The 20,517-nt window shown below is 41.6% G+C and overlaps 1 protein-coding gene across 7 annotated transcripts in view; it reads left to right on the top strand.

The window, feature by feature from the left end:
- Nucleotides 1-3,861: 3,861 nt before the first annotated feature.
- CDC14B (cell division cycle 14B) overlaps nucleotides 3,862-20,517 on the top strand; it is a 73,131-nt gene continuing 56,475 nt past the window's right edge. For 6 of the 7 annotated variants that reach the window (XM_054031939.1, XM_054031938.1, XM_054031934.1 and 3 more), the window contains exons 1-2: nucleotides 3,862-4,141; nucleotides 20,183-20,276. In XM_054031939.1, coding sequence (XP_053887914.1) covers nucleotides 3,994-4,141; nucleotides 20,183-20,276 — 242 coding nt within the window. In that variant the 5' untranslated portion in view covers nucleotides 3,862-3,993. Of the gene's footprint in view, nucleotides 4,142-18,661; nucleotides 19,197-20,182; nucleotides 20,277-20,517 lie in introns of those variants that run through there. The other variant, XM_054031935.1, reaches the window with a different exon arrangement.

Genomic DNA, 20,517 nt, shown 5'->3' with positions numbered 1-20,517 from the left:
TAGAAAGAGGGTCACTTAATGATGAGGTAGTAGGCAGAAGATAGCTGCAACTCCCGATCAACATGCTGCAAGAATCACAGAGGAAGCTTTCTTCACTTTGGGCCCAATTCTAAAAGATGCTGAGTATCCTCAACCCTCGCCAAGCTCACTTCTGACGCCCTTGCTTACACTGAGTAGTACCTTACGCTGAAGGTAGGCTCATTAAAACTAGTGGTATTATTCAAGGAATAAGAGCAGCAAAATAAGGCCCCCATACCTGAGTCATCCCACTGCAGTCAAATCATGTGTGTAAGTGTTTGTAGGATCAGGCCCATAAATCAGGATCTGACTATGGCTTTGCTAGCAATTTTAAATGAGCTCATAAACTTGCCAGTTCAACCCTCCCATGATATTACCATAATCTTTTAAGATAGACATGCCATTACACATAATGGACCAAACTCATCAGGGACTGCAGTTAGACTGGAAGACCTAGTATTGTTTTTATAAAAGATCTGATAGTGAACTCCTTCTACCAGTTGTTATAAGAATTATTGCCTGAAGGGAATTACTAAATATACAATAAAAAGAAGAACAGGAGTACTTGTGGCACCTTAGAGACTAACAAATTTATTAGAGCATAAGCTTTCGTGGACTACAGCCCAGCTTATGCTCTAATAAATTTGTTAGTCTCTAAGGTGCCACAAGTACTCCTGTTCTTCTTTTTGCAGATACAGACTAACACGGCTGTTACTCTGAAACCTAAATATACAATGTATATAATATAGTGAGTGTCCCTGCCTAAACCCACAGCAGCAAGGCATGGAGAGCAAACAGAAAATGCTGTTGAAGACAAGGAAAGATAATAAGCAAACATTCCCTGGAAAACTGCTATTTGAGAGAGTTGTTTTATTGGTCACTGTTCTGATCTTTTGAATCAGCTGAAAGTAGTAAAAATGCCTATGCTCTCTATACTACATCTTAAAATGTTAATACCATTACAGCTGAGCTGCACCTGCGTTGAATGCCTACCAAATATGCTTACATTTATTCCCAGTGTAGATAGGGCCTTAGGGACTGGAGGCAGAGTGTGTGTTGCATTTCTAGTTCACTCTCTCTGGCAGTCTGTGAGACCCTGAGTATTTTTGCTTTTAGGTAGGGTGACCAGACAGCAAATATGAAAAATCGGGACAGAGTGTGGGGGGTAATAGGTGCCCATATAAGAAAAAGCCCCGAATATGGGGACTGTCCCTATAAAATTGGGACATCTGGTCACCCTACTTTTAGGACAGGAAGCCAAGCCTATCTTCTTGGTCAACCATCTGTTTGCCTGGACCACTGCTATGTAGGGGTTTCTTTTATGGTAGACTGGGGTTGCTGCTTGCACTGTCTATTGTGGAAAATTTAATTTTATACTTTCCAACCAGTGGAGCAATCAAGTTCTCCAAAAATTGAAGAATGTGCAAGGCCAACACCTAAAGCATCAATATACAAGTTTCTGGAAAGCACGACTCAAAAACAACCATGCTACATTGCTTCAGATCCCTGCACAGAACTATCACACCAGCTGACTACCTCAGCATACTAAAATGTGCAAACTTTAGGCAGGCTTTACCAAATACAAAATCATTAATCATAAACTAGAAGTGGAAACAGGAAGACACAAAATAGACTTCAAACCCAGAGAGATGCAGCGCAACCAGTCTGATGGAGAGGAGACTGAGATGGAGGGACATTCTACTACAATGTCCAAAATACAATAGGGTGCAAAAAAGATATTTCTTCAAAACACTAAAAATGATTAAAGGTTTTTATGTAAAAGCAATGAGAGAAAACTGTCTAAACCTAGGAGAATGGAGAGAGACAGCAGAGATGGCATCACGATACGTAGCAGCCTGTCTCTTGATTGAGAATGGACAGAAATGACAAACGGAGACAGGAAAATATAGCACACATACACTGTGAAGCCTTATCCTGGGCAAAGTATACCTTCCTCTGACAGCTACCTGAGGAATTTGTCTCTTCCTTAGGCTTTGACAACACTTGTATTGGTTCTTAGGCCAATAACATATTATTAAATGGAATTGAATTGCTTACTCTTAATGTATGGTAATAGGTATATTACAATTAAAAATAAATCTAAAATATTCTATTCTAAAAAAGTCCATTTTATGTAGAAACAGATGTTCTTTTCATAATAACAAGTTCCTTCCCCTACATTGCTGTGTGATAAACTGTGTGCCAGTTGGCTGGCACTCTCCACCCCCAGAGATAGCTGAATTTCAGCGGCGTAGTATGTGTAGTCTGTGACTCTATTTGGAATTCTTTGGTATGTAAAGTGCTATATAAACATAAAACATTATCTAGGGCACTCTAAGAAGAGAGGATAAAATGGTTTTGTATATGAGTGTGGATGTATCAGAGGTTATTATTAATTCTTTCTTTCTTTGAATTGTAGTAGCACCCCATTCATTGACCAGGACCCTAGTGTACTAGGTACCGTACAAATACAGAATGAAAAGGCAGTCTCTATTCCAAAAAGCTTACATGGGTATGTTGGGGGTATATGAATGTGTAAAATAAAGGGCCAGACCTAGACCAAATGGCGCCCCAAGCGAGAAGCGTCTTCGTTGCCCCCCTCCATTTGTTATACTTTTGAATAATTTACAGCACCTTGAGCCCAGCCCCCCTCAAGCCCAGCATCCACGCGGTTGAATGGGTTGCTTGCCCCTAAATCCAGCCCTGGTAAAATGTGTGTGTGGCATGTTGGGCTTGAATGGGTGTGCATATGGGACAGTATAGAGAGACTGAATAGGTGTGGGGGGATATCTGTGTATGAAGTCACAAGTATGTGGTACTGGAACAATCTGTATAGCGGCAGGGATACTCAGAGCCATTGAACCAAACTGTAAACCCCATATATGATGGAAACTACTTCAAGCCAACTCCAGAACCCCTAGTTCCAGCACCTGTGAAGACATGTGAGAGATATGTGAAGTTATATTTTATATAGGGCAGGGCATATCTGAAGTGTATGGGGTTGTATGGGGGTGGGAGGAATAGATGTATGGGTGTACATGGACGTTGTATATGCTATGGTTTAAGGAAAGGGTGTATTTCAGTGTGTACTGTGATGTTTATATGTATAAGCGATAGGGTGATTATATGTCCTGTTTTGGCTGGGACAGTCCCTTTTTTAAGCCCTGTCCTGGCTATCCTGACTTTTTTTGGCAAAAGTGGGCATTTGTCCGGTTTGTTCTTGCCAACTTGATCAGTTGGCAAGAGCAAACAGGACAAATGCCCACTATTGTCAAAAAGTGGGGTGCAGAGGAACGAGCAGGAGGGTGAGCGGAGATGCCAGCTCCCCCTCTGGAGGCTGGGAGGAGGCAGGGCTTATGCGGAGAGCAGGTAGGGCTTGAGCGAGCAGCGATGCCAGCCCCAGCCTTTGGGAAATATGGTCACCCCAATAAGGGAGCATAAGGTGGTGCATAGTGGTCTGTGTGGGGATATATGAAGGTGAAGGAACTTTTGATTATGTGCGTATGGTGCTCTGGAGCCTCTGGGCAGCCCGATAACAGAAATAATATAGACCAACATGTAGGGGTGTTTGTGTGTGCATGTATGTGTAGAAAGGCAAAGTGGCACACAGCAGGGTGTGTCGGTGCAGGAGGCAGGTGCATGGAGCCATATGGACACGGTGGATGCAGGCACGTGGGAAGGTCACACAGCCCTTTGCCCCTAGCATACCCCTAATGGGCATTTACCACTATGACGTCACTTTACCCGACGTGAGCTGGTCACGGTGACGTCACACCCCGCCCAACCAATCAGACGCGCAGAGAGGGCGCAGAGCCCCCCCCGCTGCGGGGAGGTGGCCGAGAAGCGTCAGCCGCTGCCGTTGCTGGCTCGGGGCCCTCCCCTCAGGCAGCCCGAGCCCCGGCCCGGGGGAGCGGCTCAGCGCGGCGGGGATGAGCCCGGCTGCCTCGCACCCCCCGTAACGGCGCCGCCGCCGCCATGAAGCGGAAGAACTGGGCCGGGGTCCGGCGACACTCGGCCCCGGCGCCGCCGGCCGTGAAGAAAACTCGGAGCGCGGCGGCTGCAGCCGCGGGGGTGGAAGAGGAACCGCCCCCGTCCGGGCCGGAGAGCTGCATGGAAATCACCGGTGAGCGGGGGCGCCGGGGCGGGAGGCACCTGCGCCCAGCTTGCCTTGCCGGTGCAGGCATCACGGACGCCGCGTGTGCGATGGGCAGCGGTAGCGTCAGTCCGGGGGCAGCAGCGGGGTCTGTGTGGCGGGATTTACGGAACTTGCGCGTCCCGCTCCACTGGAGGGAAGGCACCAGCCAGCTCTTCCCTCTCACCAGGCTTCAAAATCATGGGTCAGAGCAAAACCCTTCTCGCTGCGTCCACTTGCCTCTCGCAGCAGCCTCCGCCCCCGCCGGGTTTCGCTGGGCACGTTACAAGTTGTTGTCAAACTTTGTGGGAGCCGCCACGTCGTGTGACAACTTCCATGGGTTTTGTTTTAAACGCTAGCCCTAGAGCGGAGGGGGCTTGGCTGGTGGTTCACGGGTCTCCCTGAAAGCGCAGAGAAAATATGTAGGTCTCCCGTGGCCTGAAATGCCTCTGCAGAGTGTTTGCCGTTTAAAAACCATTAGCAAAATGCGTTAAACATGCATAGGACCGGTCTACTCATCCTGTCTTGCAGTACTCACTTTAATTTTGGGCTTAACGAAGAGTCAGGTGTAAAATATCCTGCGTGAAATTCCTGGTTTTGCTTTTCCTGAGTCCTAAATGAAAGGAGTGCCTGCAAGAAAAGGAAGCCTTCTCTTTCATCTCCTGCTTCTTGCTTCTGCTTTTCTTCTTCCCTTTCCCACCCTCCTCTCTTGTTCTTCAGGGCAGCTTCCAGTACAGGGAAACAATGCTTTGTTGTCTTTTGCCGACTCACTTAATAAATGCTTGTCTGACTGGCTGTTGTGGATACAGTAATTGTTTTGCACAAATTTCAATTTTAGATGTTTTTACCATAGCAGAAAAAATGCAGACAAATTTAGCATTCTTATCCACATCACAGAAGTCCAGAAAGGACTACTTTTAAAGGGCGGCACTAGAAAACAGCTGTCTTGCACTATTTTACAATACTGATGGAAAAGAAGAATGGAAATATAGTTCAACCTGTCAACCCTCTTAGTCTTCTGTGTGAACATATGGTGTGGTCTGTGATATACAGGAGGTCAGATTAGAACAGTGATTCTCAAACTTTTTGTAGTAGCAACTCCTTTCAGACAGCAAGCCTCTGAGTGCGACCCTCCCTTTATAAATTAAAACACTTTTTTTATATATTTAATGCTATTTTAAATGCTAAATTTATAACCAAATTGTTTAAAATAAAGCTAACTTTTCTCACCACTTTTAAATTAAAGTTTAAAACACATTTTTTATCAAATTATTATGAGCAGAAAACGTTTTTTTTAAATAGTTACTATTTAATACTGGGAGTGGGGTGCGAAGAAACTTTGTCAGTATCACTTGTCAGAGCAGACTTAGCGCCCCACTGCCACCCTTACTTCTGAGCTGCTCTGCCTTCAGAGCTGGAGGCTGTGAAAAATTATATTAACAAACATACAAATATAATTTTCTACAGCAGACTTACTAGTGCTCTGTGTTTCCCCCTAAGGCAGTGGTGGGCAACCTGCAGCTCGCAGGCTGCACGCTGCCTGTCAGGATAATCTGCTGGCAGGCCACGAGACAGTGTTTACATTGACCGTCCGCAGGCACAGCCGCCCACACCTCCCAGTGGCCGCGGTTTGCCGTTCCCGGCCAATGGGAGCTGCGGGAAGTGGCAGCCAGCACATCCCTGTGGCTCATTCCGCTTCCTGCAGCTCCCATTGGCCAGGAATGGCAAACTGCGGCCACTGAGAGCTGCGGGGTGGCCATGCCTGTGGACGGTCAATGTACATACTGTCCCACGACCCGCCAGTAGATTACCCTGACAGGGCCGCAGGTTGCCCACCTGCTCTAAGGTGTGCGCCTCTGCAGCTGCACAAGAAAGCATCAAGAGCGGCGCACCTAATTAGTGGAGCGGGACAGGTGCGCAGCCACGGGTAGGCCTGTACCCTGGAGAGGATGTGTAAGGCAAGGTGGGGGGGAATAGAGGGTGGGTGGGGACAGTAGTGGATGGGAAGCTTGGGGCATGCAGGGCTAGGGCGAGGAGAGATGCCTCTCCTCCTCTCCCCCCCCCCCCCCCCCCCCAGGCCCAGGACTGCAGCGGGGAGAGATGCCTTTCCCCACTGCCGCCTGCTCACTCTTTCTGCAGTAGAACCATACCAGTTTGGCTGGGTTATACAGAAGGGTAACAGGATTTGGTGCCTTGACATGTTCAATATATCTAGATGCATAGGAAAAGATTCAATGTTTTCCTATTCAATTACTGACAAAGCCATGATCTGATTCTCTCTAGCAGAAAGTATTATAATATAATCTTGCAAATTAGAAAACGGGCTTTTACAATTCACATGCTAAATGGCAGTTATCTACATACCCTGTTTCCCCGAAAATAAGACAGTGTCTTATATTAATTTTTGCTCCCAAAGATGCGCTAGGTCTTATTTTCAGGGGATGTCTTATTTTTCAGAAATGAAAAATGCCTTATTATCGGTGGATGCCTTATTATCGGGGAGGTCTTATTATCAGGGGGATGCCTTATATTACAACGAGAGGCAAAACTGTAAGTAGGCCTTATTTTCGGAGGATGTCTTATTTTCGGGGAAACAGGGTAGCTCTTGTAACAGAAATGATACAAGGCCCTGTATTACTTTTTAGCAAAAATTAATAGATATTATATAGATTAGTGAGAATGAATACATAGCAAGGTCAACTTCAGATGCAGCTTCAGCAACCCTTTAGTAGAAGGGTACAGAAAGCTGCTTAAGTATGACCAGCAATTTAGGTTTTTTTGTTTTTATTAGTGGCGCACATCTGCACATTATCTCAATATTGGTGCTGGACGTAACAAAATTCATTCCGTGCGTGGATGAAAAAAAATTAGAGGGAACATTTCTAGTGTCCCATTTCCACCCTTACTTCTGGGCTGCTGCTGGTTGCAGGCGTTGCATTCAGAGCTGAGTCACCGGAGAGTGGCAGCTGCTGGCCAGGCTCCCAGCTCTGAAGGCAGCATCACTGCCAGCAGCAGCACAGAACTGCAGAAGCTGTGGCAGTGCCATACCATGCCACTCCTGTTTCTGCCTAAAGTTTGACCTTTGTGCTGGAATGGGGGCTAAGGCAAATTTTAGGGTGGCTATAGCAAACCCCCCTAGAGCTGCCCCGCCTGGGTGTCTGTTAAATTATAATTTTTGTTTTTGCTGATCCCAGTGTTCTGATTGGTTTGCAGTTTAATGCAGCTCTTCAACTGCTGAATAGGCAAGCCCTCTAATGTTGTCTCGGCCCCACTTTTTAGTCACAAGCCAACAAAGCTGCTTGCATGATACTACAATCCCCAGAGTGCAATTTCCTTAAAGTGGTGAAAATACAAATATATATTTTGTTTAGGATCAATGATTGTTGCATTATATGTTTACGATACTTTTTGAAGTAAATACACTACATTGCAATGGAAAGGTGTGTGTAATTTTCTTTAATGCTAGATTTAAATTATATATTTTATAGAAGTTGCTCTCTGTTTCATGCAGGTACGTGTGACCCCCGTGTAATAACTTTGCCACGCTGTGAGAGGTTGCATTGTAATTGCCAATTTGAGAACCCCTGGACTAGATGATCTGGTGGTCCCTTCTGGCCTTAAACTCTATAACTCTGTATGTTTTAAAAATTGATATTTGGTCTTTGGAAAAGAATTAAAATCATGCTTTTTTCATAAAACAACCTACTTCTTTGTCTGCCCTTAATCTCATGCTCTCTGCCTTACCAAAGAAAATGGTGGGTAAACCCCAGGCTCCATTCCTCTAGGCAGCTCTGCACAAACTGTTCAACCTGCACAGAGCCTCAATGACTTCAGTTGTGCTTTGTTTTGGCAAAGGAGTCTGCCTATGTGGAGCAGCATGCAGGGTTTGGGTTGCTCTTTTCTAGTTAAAAGGGATGTTTGAACTCTAGTTAGTTTAATTTTTTTTTAATACAGTTGGGTATTGTAGCTGCCCTTCAGTCTCCTTGCCAACTTTTCAGAATGATATGATTTATTTAAAAAACAAATACAAAACCCTTTCCTCTTCCTGTGTGAAAGACCCATGAAAATAGGTCTATAGAAGAGAGTGAAACTGAGAATATACACAAAGTAAACAAACTGGGAAAAAAAATTTCTGTTACAGTGATGTGTAGGTGGTACCTGTAACAATAGCTGGTTTAAAAAAATAGACTGAAGTGGGTTTTTTTCCCAATTAGTTGACGGTTTCCTTTAAATTAAAACAAAGCTAGAAATGACATGTCAAGGTTCACACAATTTTATTATGGAAAAACATATAACATTTTGGGGACAGGGCCTGGTGGACTGAGTATATAAACTCAAACTGTGCCAGACTCCCATTTTAAAACAAACCAAACAAATGGTGTTGTAAGGGAAAGTAATCCAAAATAGTCCCATCTAAAATAAAAATATTGTTAGGTCTTGTGTAGACAAGGAAATTTACTGATACAAATACACCTCTGTAGCTACACTGGTATAACTCCCTGTGTGGACACTTGTATTCCAGAATACTAGTGTCTTTTTCCCCAGCGTTTTTTATATTGCCTCCAAAGTGACAAAAACTTAATTGGAAAACGCACTTTAATTCTGGAATAATAGTGTCCACACAGGGAGTTTTAGCATAATAGATCTGCTGGTAAATTCCCCATGTAGACAACTGTTAGCAACTAGACAACTAGCATTCCTACCATTTCACATGGCATCACAATGCACAACCCTTAGTTCATCTAATTAAAGACACAAAAGACGTAAAGCCCCAATCCTGCAAATACACACACTGGTAAATGGGACTCTGTCCAGGCTAACAAATATGCTCTAAAGCATCTATTTGCAAAGTCAGTGCCAAAATACTTGTGCACATTGTATGTTGCCTTCTCCTTCTCTCCTAATGCAACAGCTTTAAACAAATCTAAATATTTTAAAATCCTTGTAATCTGGGGGTGTAACAAATGATGGTGGTCTGATGTCGCATGCACGGATTACAAATTCTGTTGTGCATTATGTTTGGGTGTTTAATACTACAATCTACTTTTTGTCAGTATAAGCTTCAGTAAGTATTCTTTTAAAAAATTATTTCTCATACTCAGTTTTGCTTTTTTTCCTTAACTCTCTCCATGGCAGTCCTAACATCTTTTGAGATGTTTTACTCTGGTAGTGTAAAAAAAGGCACTGGCTGGGAAAACACTGCAGATTTTCCCATATTTCTGTGAATGCATGGTAAGTACATGCCACATTCCTGGAATAATATCAGGCATGTAGGAAAATGATTGACTAAAGAATACAATTCCTTAAAGTTTCTGTTGTGCTATATTACAGTGGATTTCAAATTTCATCATTTTATTTCTTCAACTAATGCATGACACTCAGATAATGTGAATTTTATTAGCCAAAACTGACCAAACTCATCTCCACTTATTAGATATAATCTCCCATGTCTTTCAAAATGATAGTTATATACAATGCAAAGAAATTGTAGAGGTTTTATTTAAGATGGGAAGGCAGTTTTTGATTTCCTATCTTTGGTATGTATGTTCTGTACAGTTCTCTAACTTTACCTGAGAAATAAGATTCTAAAGCATGTTGTGTTGCATTGTAACCTTCCAACAAAATTATTTAGACTTTTGGCAATAATTGCAATTTGCAAAATGACTGTAATATTTTGGAGTAGGGCTGTTGAACAATTTCAGAAATTAATTGTGATTAATCGTGCTGTTAATAATAGAATACCATTTATTTAAATATTTTTGGATGTTTTCTACATTTTCAAAAATATTGATTTCAGTTACAACACAGAATACAAAGTGTACAGTGCTCACTTTATTTATTTTGATTACAAATATTTGCTCTGTAAAAAACAAAAGAAATAGTATTTTTCAGTTCACCGCATTATGAATTCTACATTTGTAGGTTCAGCTTTCATGATAAAGAAATTGCACTACTGTACTTGTAGTTGAACTTACAAATGTAGAATTATGTAGAATAAAAAAAAACTGCATTCAAAAATAAAATCATCCCCCACACCTCCTAGCCCTCTGCCCTGACCTCGAGTTGCCCCCAACATCCAGCCTTCTGCCCTGCACCTCCACACACCCCCTAGCCCTCTGCCCTGACCTACCTCCAAAACCCAGCCTTCTGCCCTGCACTTCCACACACACCCCAGCCCTCTGCCCTGACCTCCCCCCCCAAAACCCAGCCCTCTGCCCTGACCTCCCCACACCCCCCCAGCCCTCTGCCCTGACCTCGAGTCGCCCCCAAAACCCAGCCCTCTGCCCTGAACCCTCCACACACACCCCAGCCCTCTGCTCTGAACCCCCCCCCACACCCCAGCCCTCTGCCCTGACCTCCCCCCCAACACCCAGCCTTCTGCCCTGCACCGCCACACCCCCAGCCTTCTGCCCTGAACCCCCCACATCCCCACTGCCCTGACCTCTGAACCCCACACACACCCAGCTTTCTGCCCTGCACCCTCTGCCCTGACCTTTGAACCCACCCCCCAGGTCTGGAGTCCCGGCTGCCGGCCCCTTGCCAGACGGCGTCCCGGCCACAGGCCCTGCTCAGCCCGCTGCAGGCCTAGGTGAACAGAATCCCAGGCTGGAAGCGGGCTGAGCAGGCTGGTGGCATAAGATCAGCATTTTAATTTAATTTTAAATGAAGCTTCTTAAACATTTTGAAAACCTTGCTTACTTTACATACGACAATAGTATAGTTATATAATATAGATTTAGAGAGAGACACCTTCTAAAAAACATTAACATGTATTACCGGCACGCAAAACCTTAAATTAAAGTGAATAAATGAAGACTCGGCACACCACTTGTGAAAGGTTGCCTACCCCTGCTTTAGAGCCTATAAGTCAGCTCAGTCCTACTTCAGCCAATCATTCAGACGAGTTTGGTTACAATTTGCAGGAGATAATGCTGCCTGCTTCTTGTTCATAATATCACCTGAAAGTGAGAACAGGCGTTCGCATGGCACTGTTGTAGCCGGTGACACAAGATATTTACATGCCAGATGCACTAAAGATTCATATGTCCTTTCATGCTTCAGCCACCATTCCAGAGAACATGCGTCCATGCTGAAGATGGGTTCTGCTTGATAACGATCCAAAACAGAGTGGCCCGATGCATGTTCATTTTCATCATCTGAGTCAGATGCCACCTGCAGAACGTTGATTTTCTTTTGTGGTGGTTCGGGTTCTGTAGTTTCTGCGTCTGAGTATTGCTCTTTTAAGACTTCTGAAAGCATGCTCAACACCTCTTCCCTCTCGGATTTTGGAAGGCACTTCAGATTCTTAAACCTTGGGTCGAGTAGTGTAGAAATCTCACATTGGTATCTTCTTTGCATTTTGTCAAATCTGATATGAAAGTGTTTTTAAGACAAACGTGCTGGGTCATCATCCGAGACTGCTATAACATGAAATATATGGCAGAATGTGGGTAAAACAGAACAAGAGACATACAATTGTCACCCAAGGAGTTCAGTCACAAATTTAATTAACATATTTTTTTAACCAGCGTCATCAGCATGGAAGCATGTTCTCTGGGATGGTGACCGAAGCATGAAGATGCATACAAATGTTTAGCATATCTGGCACATAAATACCTTGCGATGCCGGCTACAAAAGTGCCATGCGAACGCCTGTTCTCACTTTCAGTTGCCATTGTAAATAAGAAGCAGGCAGCAGTATCGCCCGTAAATGTAAACAAACTCGTTTGTCTTAGTGATTGGCTGAACAAGTAGCAGCACTGAGTGGACATGTACACTCTAAAGTTTTACATTGTTTTGTTTTTGAGTGGAGTTATACAACAAAAAATCTACATTTGTAAATTACATTTTCACAATAAAGAGATTGTGCTACAGTACTTGTATGAGGTGAATTGAAAAATATTTCTTTTGTTTATCATTTTTATATTATTTTTATTACAAATATTGGCACTGTAAATTGAGCACTGTACACTTTGTATTCTGTCTAATAGAAATCGATACATTTGAAAATGTAGAAAAACATCCAAAAATATTTAATAAATTTCAATTGGTATTCTATTGTTTAACAGTGTGATTAATTGTGATTATTTTTAATCGTGTGAGTTAACTGTGATTAATCGACAGCCCTGCTTTGGAATCCTTTTATTTAGGATGGTGTACAATTTTTTTACATTGAGAAATTCATTTCTACAGAGAAGTACTGTAGGGTCTGCAATATGCTCATGCTTTAATTCTGACTCTTTTTACTTAAACTGTCACTTGGAATTTTAATGAAATATTCTGTTGGCTTAATATATGCCTTGATAATTTCTTTTTAAACAATGTAATTTACAATTCTGTCTTGATATTGTTGCATTATGGAGAAAACAGAATTTTCTGGAACAATAGGAACTTTTTTTTTTTATTGAGATTTGTGTTTTTCAGACTGTTTGTAAACATTTTTCAGTGAGTTTTCATTATAAATCTGTCTTATTACAGGAGAAGTATGTAATCATTTATCAGCATGACCTAATTTTCTTATGACTCTTTCAAAATCTTTCTTGGTTTGAGAAACTGGTTAAGGCTTTTGTTGTCTAATCCAGTGCTGAAAGCGTGGAAACTCTGTTCTTTCAGATTTACATGTCTACATTACATGGGAGCAGCAGAGAACAGGGACTATATATTATTTTAGGGAAAGTAGGGCCATGATTGTGGAACAGATATGATCAGTCTGGAAAAAAACCCTATTTATTTTCAAACAATGTCTTTAACTTTATATTTAATTTTAACCTGTGTCCTCATACTCTTGTTCAGAAAGTATGCTGATACTTGGTTTCTATCATGGTCACCAGTTTTATCATCTCTTGGCTTTGATTTCTGCAGTGATGAGTGAGTTCTTTATAATATGACTGATTGAAAAACTTCAGTTTTATGTACACCTCTACCCCGATATAACGCGACCTGATATAACACGAATTCGGATATAACGTGGCAAAGCAGCGCTCCGGCGGATCAAAGCAAGTTCGATATAATGCGGTTTCACCTATAATGCGGTAAGATTTTTTGGCTCCCAAGGACAGTGTTATATCGGGGTAGAGGTGTATATTACTTTGGCATCACATAGTGTTATACCTGTATGTTATCTATTGCATCTTTTTGATAACTGCTAGGTTTAGAAAGAATTGTTTGGATTCTCTGAACCTTTACTTTTAATAAATATTGTGTACATAACTCAGATCTATAAAACACTTACTACTAGTACAGCAAATTACTCTGTTCTTTATTATTTGGCATATACAGTGCAGTCAAGCCAACCCAAACCATTCTTATCAACAATATTCAAGGCATGAAGACCTCCAGGATAATAATAATCTTTATAATTCAGTATGAGCGAAACCATTTCATATTCAAATAATTTAAGGTTTGTTGAAGTCTGTAATATCTTTTTGTATAAATGCAGTCTCTTATGCATTTATCTTCTGAGGGACTTGTTATCTGCCTTACCATCAAGTTCAAGAACTTACACTTGTTCTTTTGACAAAATGAATCTTCACTCTTCAGACACCAGAATAGTCTCTCTGATAAGAACGGGCATGTTTACTTGCTGTCTGATATTAAAGTGCTGCTGTGTATTAGCTGCCTTTTGAATTCAAAGTTCTGTCTATAAAGACTTAGACTTGCAGAGCCCTAGAGACATCAGGATTGTTGTGAGTGATGGAAAGGAGAATATTTTTAGGAGGTGCTTTTCATTCCTTTTCCAGAATCAGGTAAATAAGATCATGAAGCTGAAGCTGCTGGTATCCTGCTGATACCCTGCATAGATATTTTGACAGCTCATTGCCTGCTTGTAGAGACAAGAAATACTTCCTTCTGTGAGGCAACCAGCCCTACTCTTCCATCCCTCTGACACAGGATTAGCAAGCTCCCTTTAGCTTCTGCTAGTGTAAAATTAAGCTTTGTTTTTCATCACTATAACTTTCTTTTCTATTGAAATGATGTATATGAAAAATAGTTTTCAAATTTGTTGTAAATAAAACAAAATGCATGGCTTTTAACTTTAAGATGCACAACTTTTATTTAAATAAGTGGAAGAAAACATAAGTCCTTCTCCTGCAATCAGGATCTTACAGAGCCCCACTGACTTAATTTCAGTTGTAATCATTTCATAGTGTATATAATAGTGCTGTTTAAAACTGTAACAGGTTAATACTTGGTTATTGTAAAACAGAGCCAGAAATGCTTTTGAGGCAACCTGAATAAAATAGTTCTGTTGAGTAGTTTCTCATCCTGCTCACACTGTCATTGAGGCCAAAATACTCAGCATTGTAGTGAAATAGCAATCTGAGTAGGCAAAAGTAAATAACCTAATTCTGTTCTGAAATTACTTCATTTTATATTCCTTTCTTAAATTTCCCAGTAGGGAATACCTTAAACTCCATATTTTTATTTGCAGTTTTATTGCAGATCAGTTGTTGTGAGTACTGACAGCTTCTCTGGGTGATGGCATTTAATACACACAGGTTTTATTTTTAGGCTGATGTGTAAATTAAGAATATTAAGTTTGCATTTCTTAAATGTATTCAGCTGTTCTGAATATAGCAACAATTAAAATGATCCAAAGATAGCAATGAATAATAAAGGGGTAATAGCCATTTAATAGTCCATGCATATTGTTCACCCATAATCTGAATTCCATTAAACTGAGTAAGTGTGAAATGGGATTCAGATGTTGGATGAACAATGTACACGGACTATTAAGCTGCTCTTTCTACTTTATTTTGCACTACTATTAGATGATTTTAATTATTTGAAATGTAAAAATCTGTGTTTTAAACAAATCATTGAGTCCTTTTCTTGAATGGACATAAAGGGGAAAAGCTAAGCCAGCCAAATACTCCATTTTTTGTATAGGTTGTCAGAAGCTGCTTACACTGTGTTCAGTAAGAAAAACAGCATTTTGTAACGCCAATATTAGAGACTCTCCAGTCAGTCTTTCTTTTGGTATTGTTTGTGGTATGAACACAAAGTTTAGAATTAACATATTATGAGTTAGTTTAGGCTTAACACTCGAAATGACTCCATTTAAATAAGATAAAAAGTCCCCCCCCCCCCTTTAAGGGTAGATTGGACCATCATTGTACATTAACTTTTGCTGGCATAGCTATGTCAGTCAGGGTAACTTATTTTTCCCTCATCCCTGACTGACTTAGCTATGCATGCAACTTCCTAGATGCAGTTATACCAGTAAAAAAGTTGTATATTTAATTCAGGAAACTAGTAGTATAAGTTATACCTGCAAAAGCACTCTTTTATTGGTACAAATTGTATCTTCCCCAAAGTTGACATTTAGCATAACTTATGGAAGATGTAAGTACTTTAAAAGAATGTGATCAACATTTGACAGTGGATTTTTTTCCAGGCTAACCTAAGGTTTTGTTTCATAAGAACATAAGAATGGCCATACTGGGTTGGACCAAAGGTCCATCTAGCCCAGTATCCTGTCTTCCGACAGTGGCCAATGCCAGGTGCCCCGGAGGGAATGAACAGAACAGGTAATCATCAAGTGATCCATCCACTGTTTCCCATTCCCAGCTTCTGGCAAACAGAGGCTAGGGACACCATCCCTGTCTATCCTGGTGAATAGCCATTGATTTTCCATGAATTTATTTCTTTTTTGAACCCTGTTATAGTCTTGGCCTTCACAACATCCTCTGGTAAGGAGTTCCACAGGTTGACTGTGCGTTGTGTGAAAAAATACATCCTTTGGTTTGTTTTAAACCTGCTGCCTATTAATTTTATTTGGTGTCCCTTAGTTCTTGTGTTTCAAAATGAAAGACCCACATTTTCAAACACAGATGCCTAAAGTTAGGCTCGTCAGTTCATATTTATAGACCTAAACAAGTTATTTGATTTTCAGAAATGCCAAATCACTTATTTAGGGTGGGATTTTCAAAGAGGCCTAAGAGAGTTAGGCACGTAATGCTCACTGACTTTCTGCAGGATTTGGACACCTAACTCCTATAGGCTCCCTTTAAAAACTTATCCTTATTTTCTAAATACATACTCCAAGAACCTAATTTAAAACACCTGTTTTTTGGAAAATTTTGTCTGGAAGCTTCTATTTTGCTTGAGGAAATCCTACATTATTCCTTTTTTGTTGGTTGTTAGTGTGGTTGGTTGGTGGCTGTTTTTTTTAGGGTTTTTTTTTTTAAATAAATTCATTCTTTATGCATCAATGAATTGAACTGATTAAGCTAGAAACAAATGTTTGAGAGAACGAGTGGATGTAAGAGAACGGAGGCTGTTTCAGTCTAATCAATAAGTTTTTGGCTGCAGTGCCAACTAAGCTTTGCAAACTAATTGAATGAAAAATTATGCTGTACTAGTCAAGAATTCTAACTATGTCTGTGGATTATCATCATGAATGAGAAAACTAAATCCTTTGGATTTTGTAGTTTTAAAATAAATTCTAAAGCTGAGTGAAACAGATACTCTGCAAAGTTTTAGTGCAATTGTAAAATATTCTTTTAAGCATTGATTAATACCTGTGATATTAGTATCCAAACATATGGGTCTGAGCACTGCAAAAAAATCTTGGCTGAGTGAAACAAATCCTGATAAAACCCGTTACTTTACTGCAAATCAGTTATGAAGCAAAAGTTATTAAACTAAACTAAACATTTGGCCTACACGTGCAAGAGTGGCAAAATTTGTATTTTGCATCACATCTTCATATTCTTTCTCCTCGAGGGTCCACACTTTTTGGGTGACATTTTCAAAAGAGACATCATCACCTCAATCTTTTGTGAATCTTGCTAGATGCCTATTGCATCTTTAGGCACTTAAATATATTTTTTAATCTGGCCCATAGGCTCCTAAATCACATGGATATTTTTGCACATTTTAACTCTTGGCTTGAAGATATCAAAAAATGACTTGTCATTTATATATGGCTAGTGTTTAAAAATGCATATGCTATTCTGGAATAGTGCTTTGCTGCACATTTGTACATTTCACTATTTCACTTGAGGATCAGAAATACTGGGACTAACTTTGTACTCGGGTCAAATGTTGGCTTATACATTCCTTTAGTAGTGCAGTTTCACAACACAGCTAAAGATTTCAAGATTTTTATCTCAAGATGTAATAAGTGAATGAGCAGAATCTGAGGAAGGGAGAATACAAGAGAAGTAGTGTAATTTATGAAAAATTATGCATTTACACTTGTTTAGAGATCTATTTTAATATTGCAATAAATCTGTCAATTTCATGCACGTTAACACAGCACTAAATAAATTCCATCATTTGGGCTCAAATTTTATCTGTATGTTATAGAATTTTACAGTGTTGTTTTTCCAAAGAAAAAAAGTATTGGTATACTGCTGCAAGTTACAGTTTTTATGGCCTCATTACCAGCAGCAATGCAACATACAGCTGCTACTTACTAAAAATTTGAAGTTCATTTTGATACTATTATAGCACCAATATAAAACAAATTCAGATATTAATGAGTGGCAATTGCATGTTGCCTGTTTTTAAAATAACCATACAAATGTGAAAAAAGATGTAGGCATGCATATTTTTATTTTTAAATAGATGCTACTCACGTAACTCTCAGGGATTTCTTTTTTGTGTATTGGCACACCATGCTTTTTCGAATGGGCGAAAATTTACAGGGGTTAAACTCAAAATAAGTATGGAATCGAACTACTGAACTCCAACCCGTCAGTCAATTCCATCCGCCGCCGCTCCGCTTAAAGACCCTTCGTGCTTTTAACTCTTGCATTTTGTTTTTCTATTTCTCCTTTTCTCCCCGCCCCTTCTCCCAATTCCGACATGGCTCTTCCCTTTCACTTTTCCTTCCACTCTTCTGGGAGTGTAGTTTAGTCCTGCCACTTCCAGAAAAAGTTAGGAACTGGAGCAACTCTTCCTCTCTAGCATGGGGAACGGGCAGGTCTTTTTATAACCTGTCGATGCTGCTCCTTCAGGTGGCCACTGAAGAGCAACGTGAGGCACAAAGCAAGGAATTGGGGTTTTCTTGTTTCTTTTTGGACACTCATCACTATTTTGACCGGAGCGAAAATGGTTTATGAGTAGCTTAGAGTCTTTAACAATAGCCGCACCTTTGTTGTGTTTGCAAGGCCCTGGGCTTAAGGATTTTGAGCGCACCGCTTGCAGGGAACACTAGAGGGGCCACGCCACACTGGTACGTGCGCTGCAGGCAGATGCCCAGTTGGTAGCGCGGTGGTTGATTGAGGGGCTATAGTCACACCGTACAGTGTGGGAACACAGGCCCTAGTTTAAAAAATAACACTCAAGGAGCGCGCTGCTGTCCTGCGCTGGGAAGAGGACAGCGCTCCCCGGGCACTAACGCAGTCCCTTCTAAGCACCAGCCGCCCGGGTGCTGGAGGCGCCGCGGGGTGGAGCTTCCCCCGGTGACTTGTTTTCTCCGTACGCGGAGAGGAGCGGCTCGGGCCCTGCCGTGTCCCACTGGCTGCGCCGCCTGCCGGCCAATGGCTGCTGCGATTGGGAGGACTCGCTGGCGAGCTCTGCGCTCACCGCCTGTGGGGGCAGCGATTGCCGAGGCTTGCGCGCCGCGCTCTGGTTTTCTCCCCAGCTAGGGCTGGGATTTGTCTTGTGGGCGCATCAGGCTCATTCGGGCCCGAGGACGCTTCTGTTTGAATGCCCGTAAGGAAGCTTCCGGAGCTGGAAAGTGTCTCTCGAGGAAGAGGACAGATGCGGGCCGAGCCCGCCAGCTGCTGGCGACCCACTTCTGGTCGTGGTACCTACTGAAGGAGCGCGGGAGGCGGGCTGGCCAGCGGGGCCCAGGGCAGACACCCCGGGGCTCACGCTGCATCTGGATGCGCCTCGAGGCGAGGCTGCCCTTTAATCTTTAAAACTCTGCGGGGAGTGGCGCTTTCGTTTCCTCTGGGTTGTCAGACTCCAGTGACAAACGCAGCGGGCTGTTTACGGGCTCGGTAACCTTGTGGGGGCTGGCCCCCTTTTCAGTGTTTGTAAGCGATGAGCGTCAGAAAGGAATCTCGCCCCTCTGTGGAGTTCATCAAAGGTGAGCAACTTAAAATGCCAGTTTAAGTGATTTTTTTGTTTGTTTTTGTTTTGTTAAACAAGTTTTCAAAACTCGTTTGTAATCGTGCATGTGAACAAGGAGATCCTGCCGATGGCATCGTCATAACTTTTACTGTACCGCTTTTGTAGCGTTCGCTTCTTTGAAACAAAACGCGTTTTCTTTTGTTTGAACTATTATGAATTAATGTAATGTGGATTTGGGAGGCAGTAAACAGCAGCTGTCTGTAATTTCTTGGCCTTTTCAGCCTATTGATATTTTACCTAAGCTAGTTAAAAGTTAATACAAGTAAATCACGTATTGCGTAACAAATGCATGTGCATTGTCAAACAAAGAAATCTCACAGGAAGAATCCAAACTTGAGACCTTCTTTTTCTATTTGTCGTTTATCAAATTTTACTGTGCTTCACTTTCCTCTTTTGGTAACTTTTACACTCTCCTCCCACCTTCACCAGCACACTCCTAATAGACTGAAAATATCTGGCTTTAGGTTCCTATAATAAGAAGTGTCCAGGTCATGTTTTTGTGTGTGCGTGTGGCCTGTTAGTTGGTTCTCTGATTTCAAAGGAGAACCAGGTTTGCACCTCTCTGAACTGCAGTAGTCAATAGACATACATATATATGTGTGTAAACACACACACAGCCTCCCAAACCAGTTATGGGAGGGCAGTCTGGTTATCCTCTGAACAACTTGTTTACTGGAGGGAAACCATAGAGAGCTTTTGACTAAATAACAAGTAAGTTTTAAACTGTTTGGTAACCAAAACGTAGGCTTTGAGCTTAATCATTGTCTTCCTTGTTGCCTAGCACCTGAAAAATAATGTCCTCTAATCCGGAAACCCTGAAAGGAAAATTTGATACTAAATTGTGACCATTTAAAGTATTACATTTAAGAATATCATTTCAAGTTTTCTGTGGAAATTTGTAATGTTAAGGGTAGTATTAGTTGAAAATCTCTTGCATTTCAGGTCGCCTTTATTTTGCAATTCTCTGCCAAAAACCAAAGAGTGGTGTTCCAAATACACACTATTTCTGCATAGATGATGAACTTGTATACGAGAAGTAAGTACAGTCCTTATTCTTGTATTCTACAGAACATTGCAGTAAATTGGTAAGAAAAGCACTAATAAGCAAGTGATGTAGTTCTTAGTCTGTTTTTATTAGTGGTAGTTAAAACTTCTATACCGATTATAGAAGTTTATGTATGGAGTTTATTCTCAAAACTAGTGTACTACTCCCCGCTAATTTCACTTGCAATGGGAGCTTATATGTGAGAGGGCCTGGTGGCTCCCCACCAATTTCT

The sequence above is a fragment of the Malaclemys terrapin genome, chromosome 6 (genome assembly GCF_027887155.1).
Source record: "Malaclemys terrapin pileata isolate rMalTer1 chromosome 6, rMalTer1.hap1, whole genome shotgun sequence".
Lineage (NCBI taxonomy): Eukaryota > Metazoa > Chordata > Testudines > Emydidae > Malaclemys > Malaclemys terrapin.
Note: the sequence above shows the minus strand (reverse complement) of the source record. Positions and strands in the feature narration are given on the sequence as shown.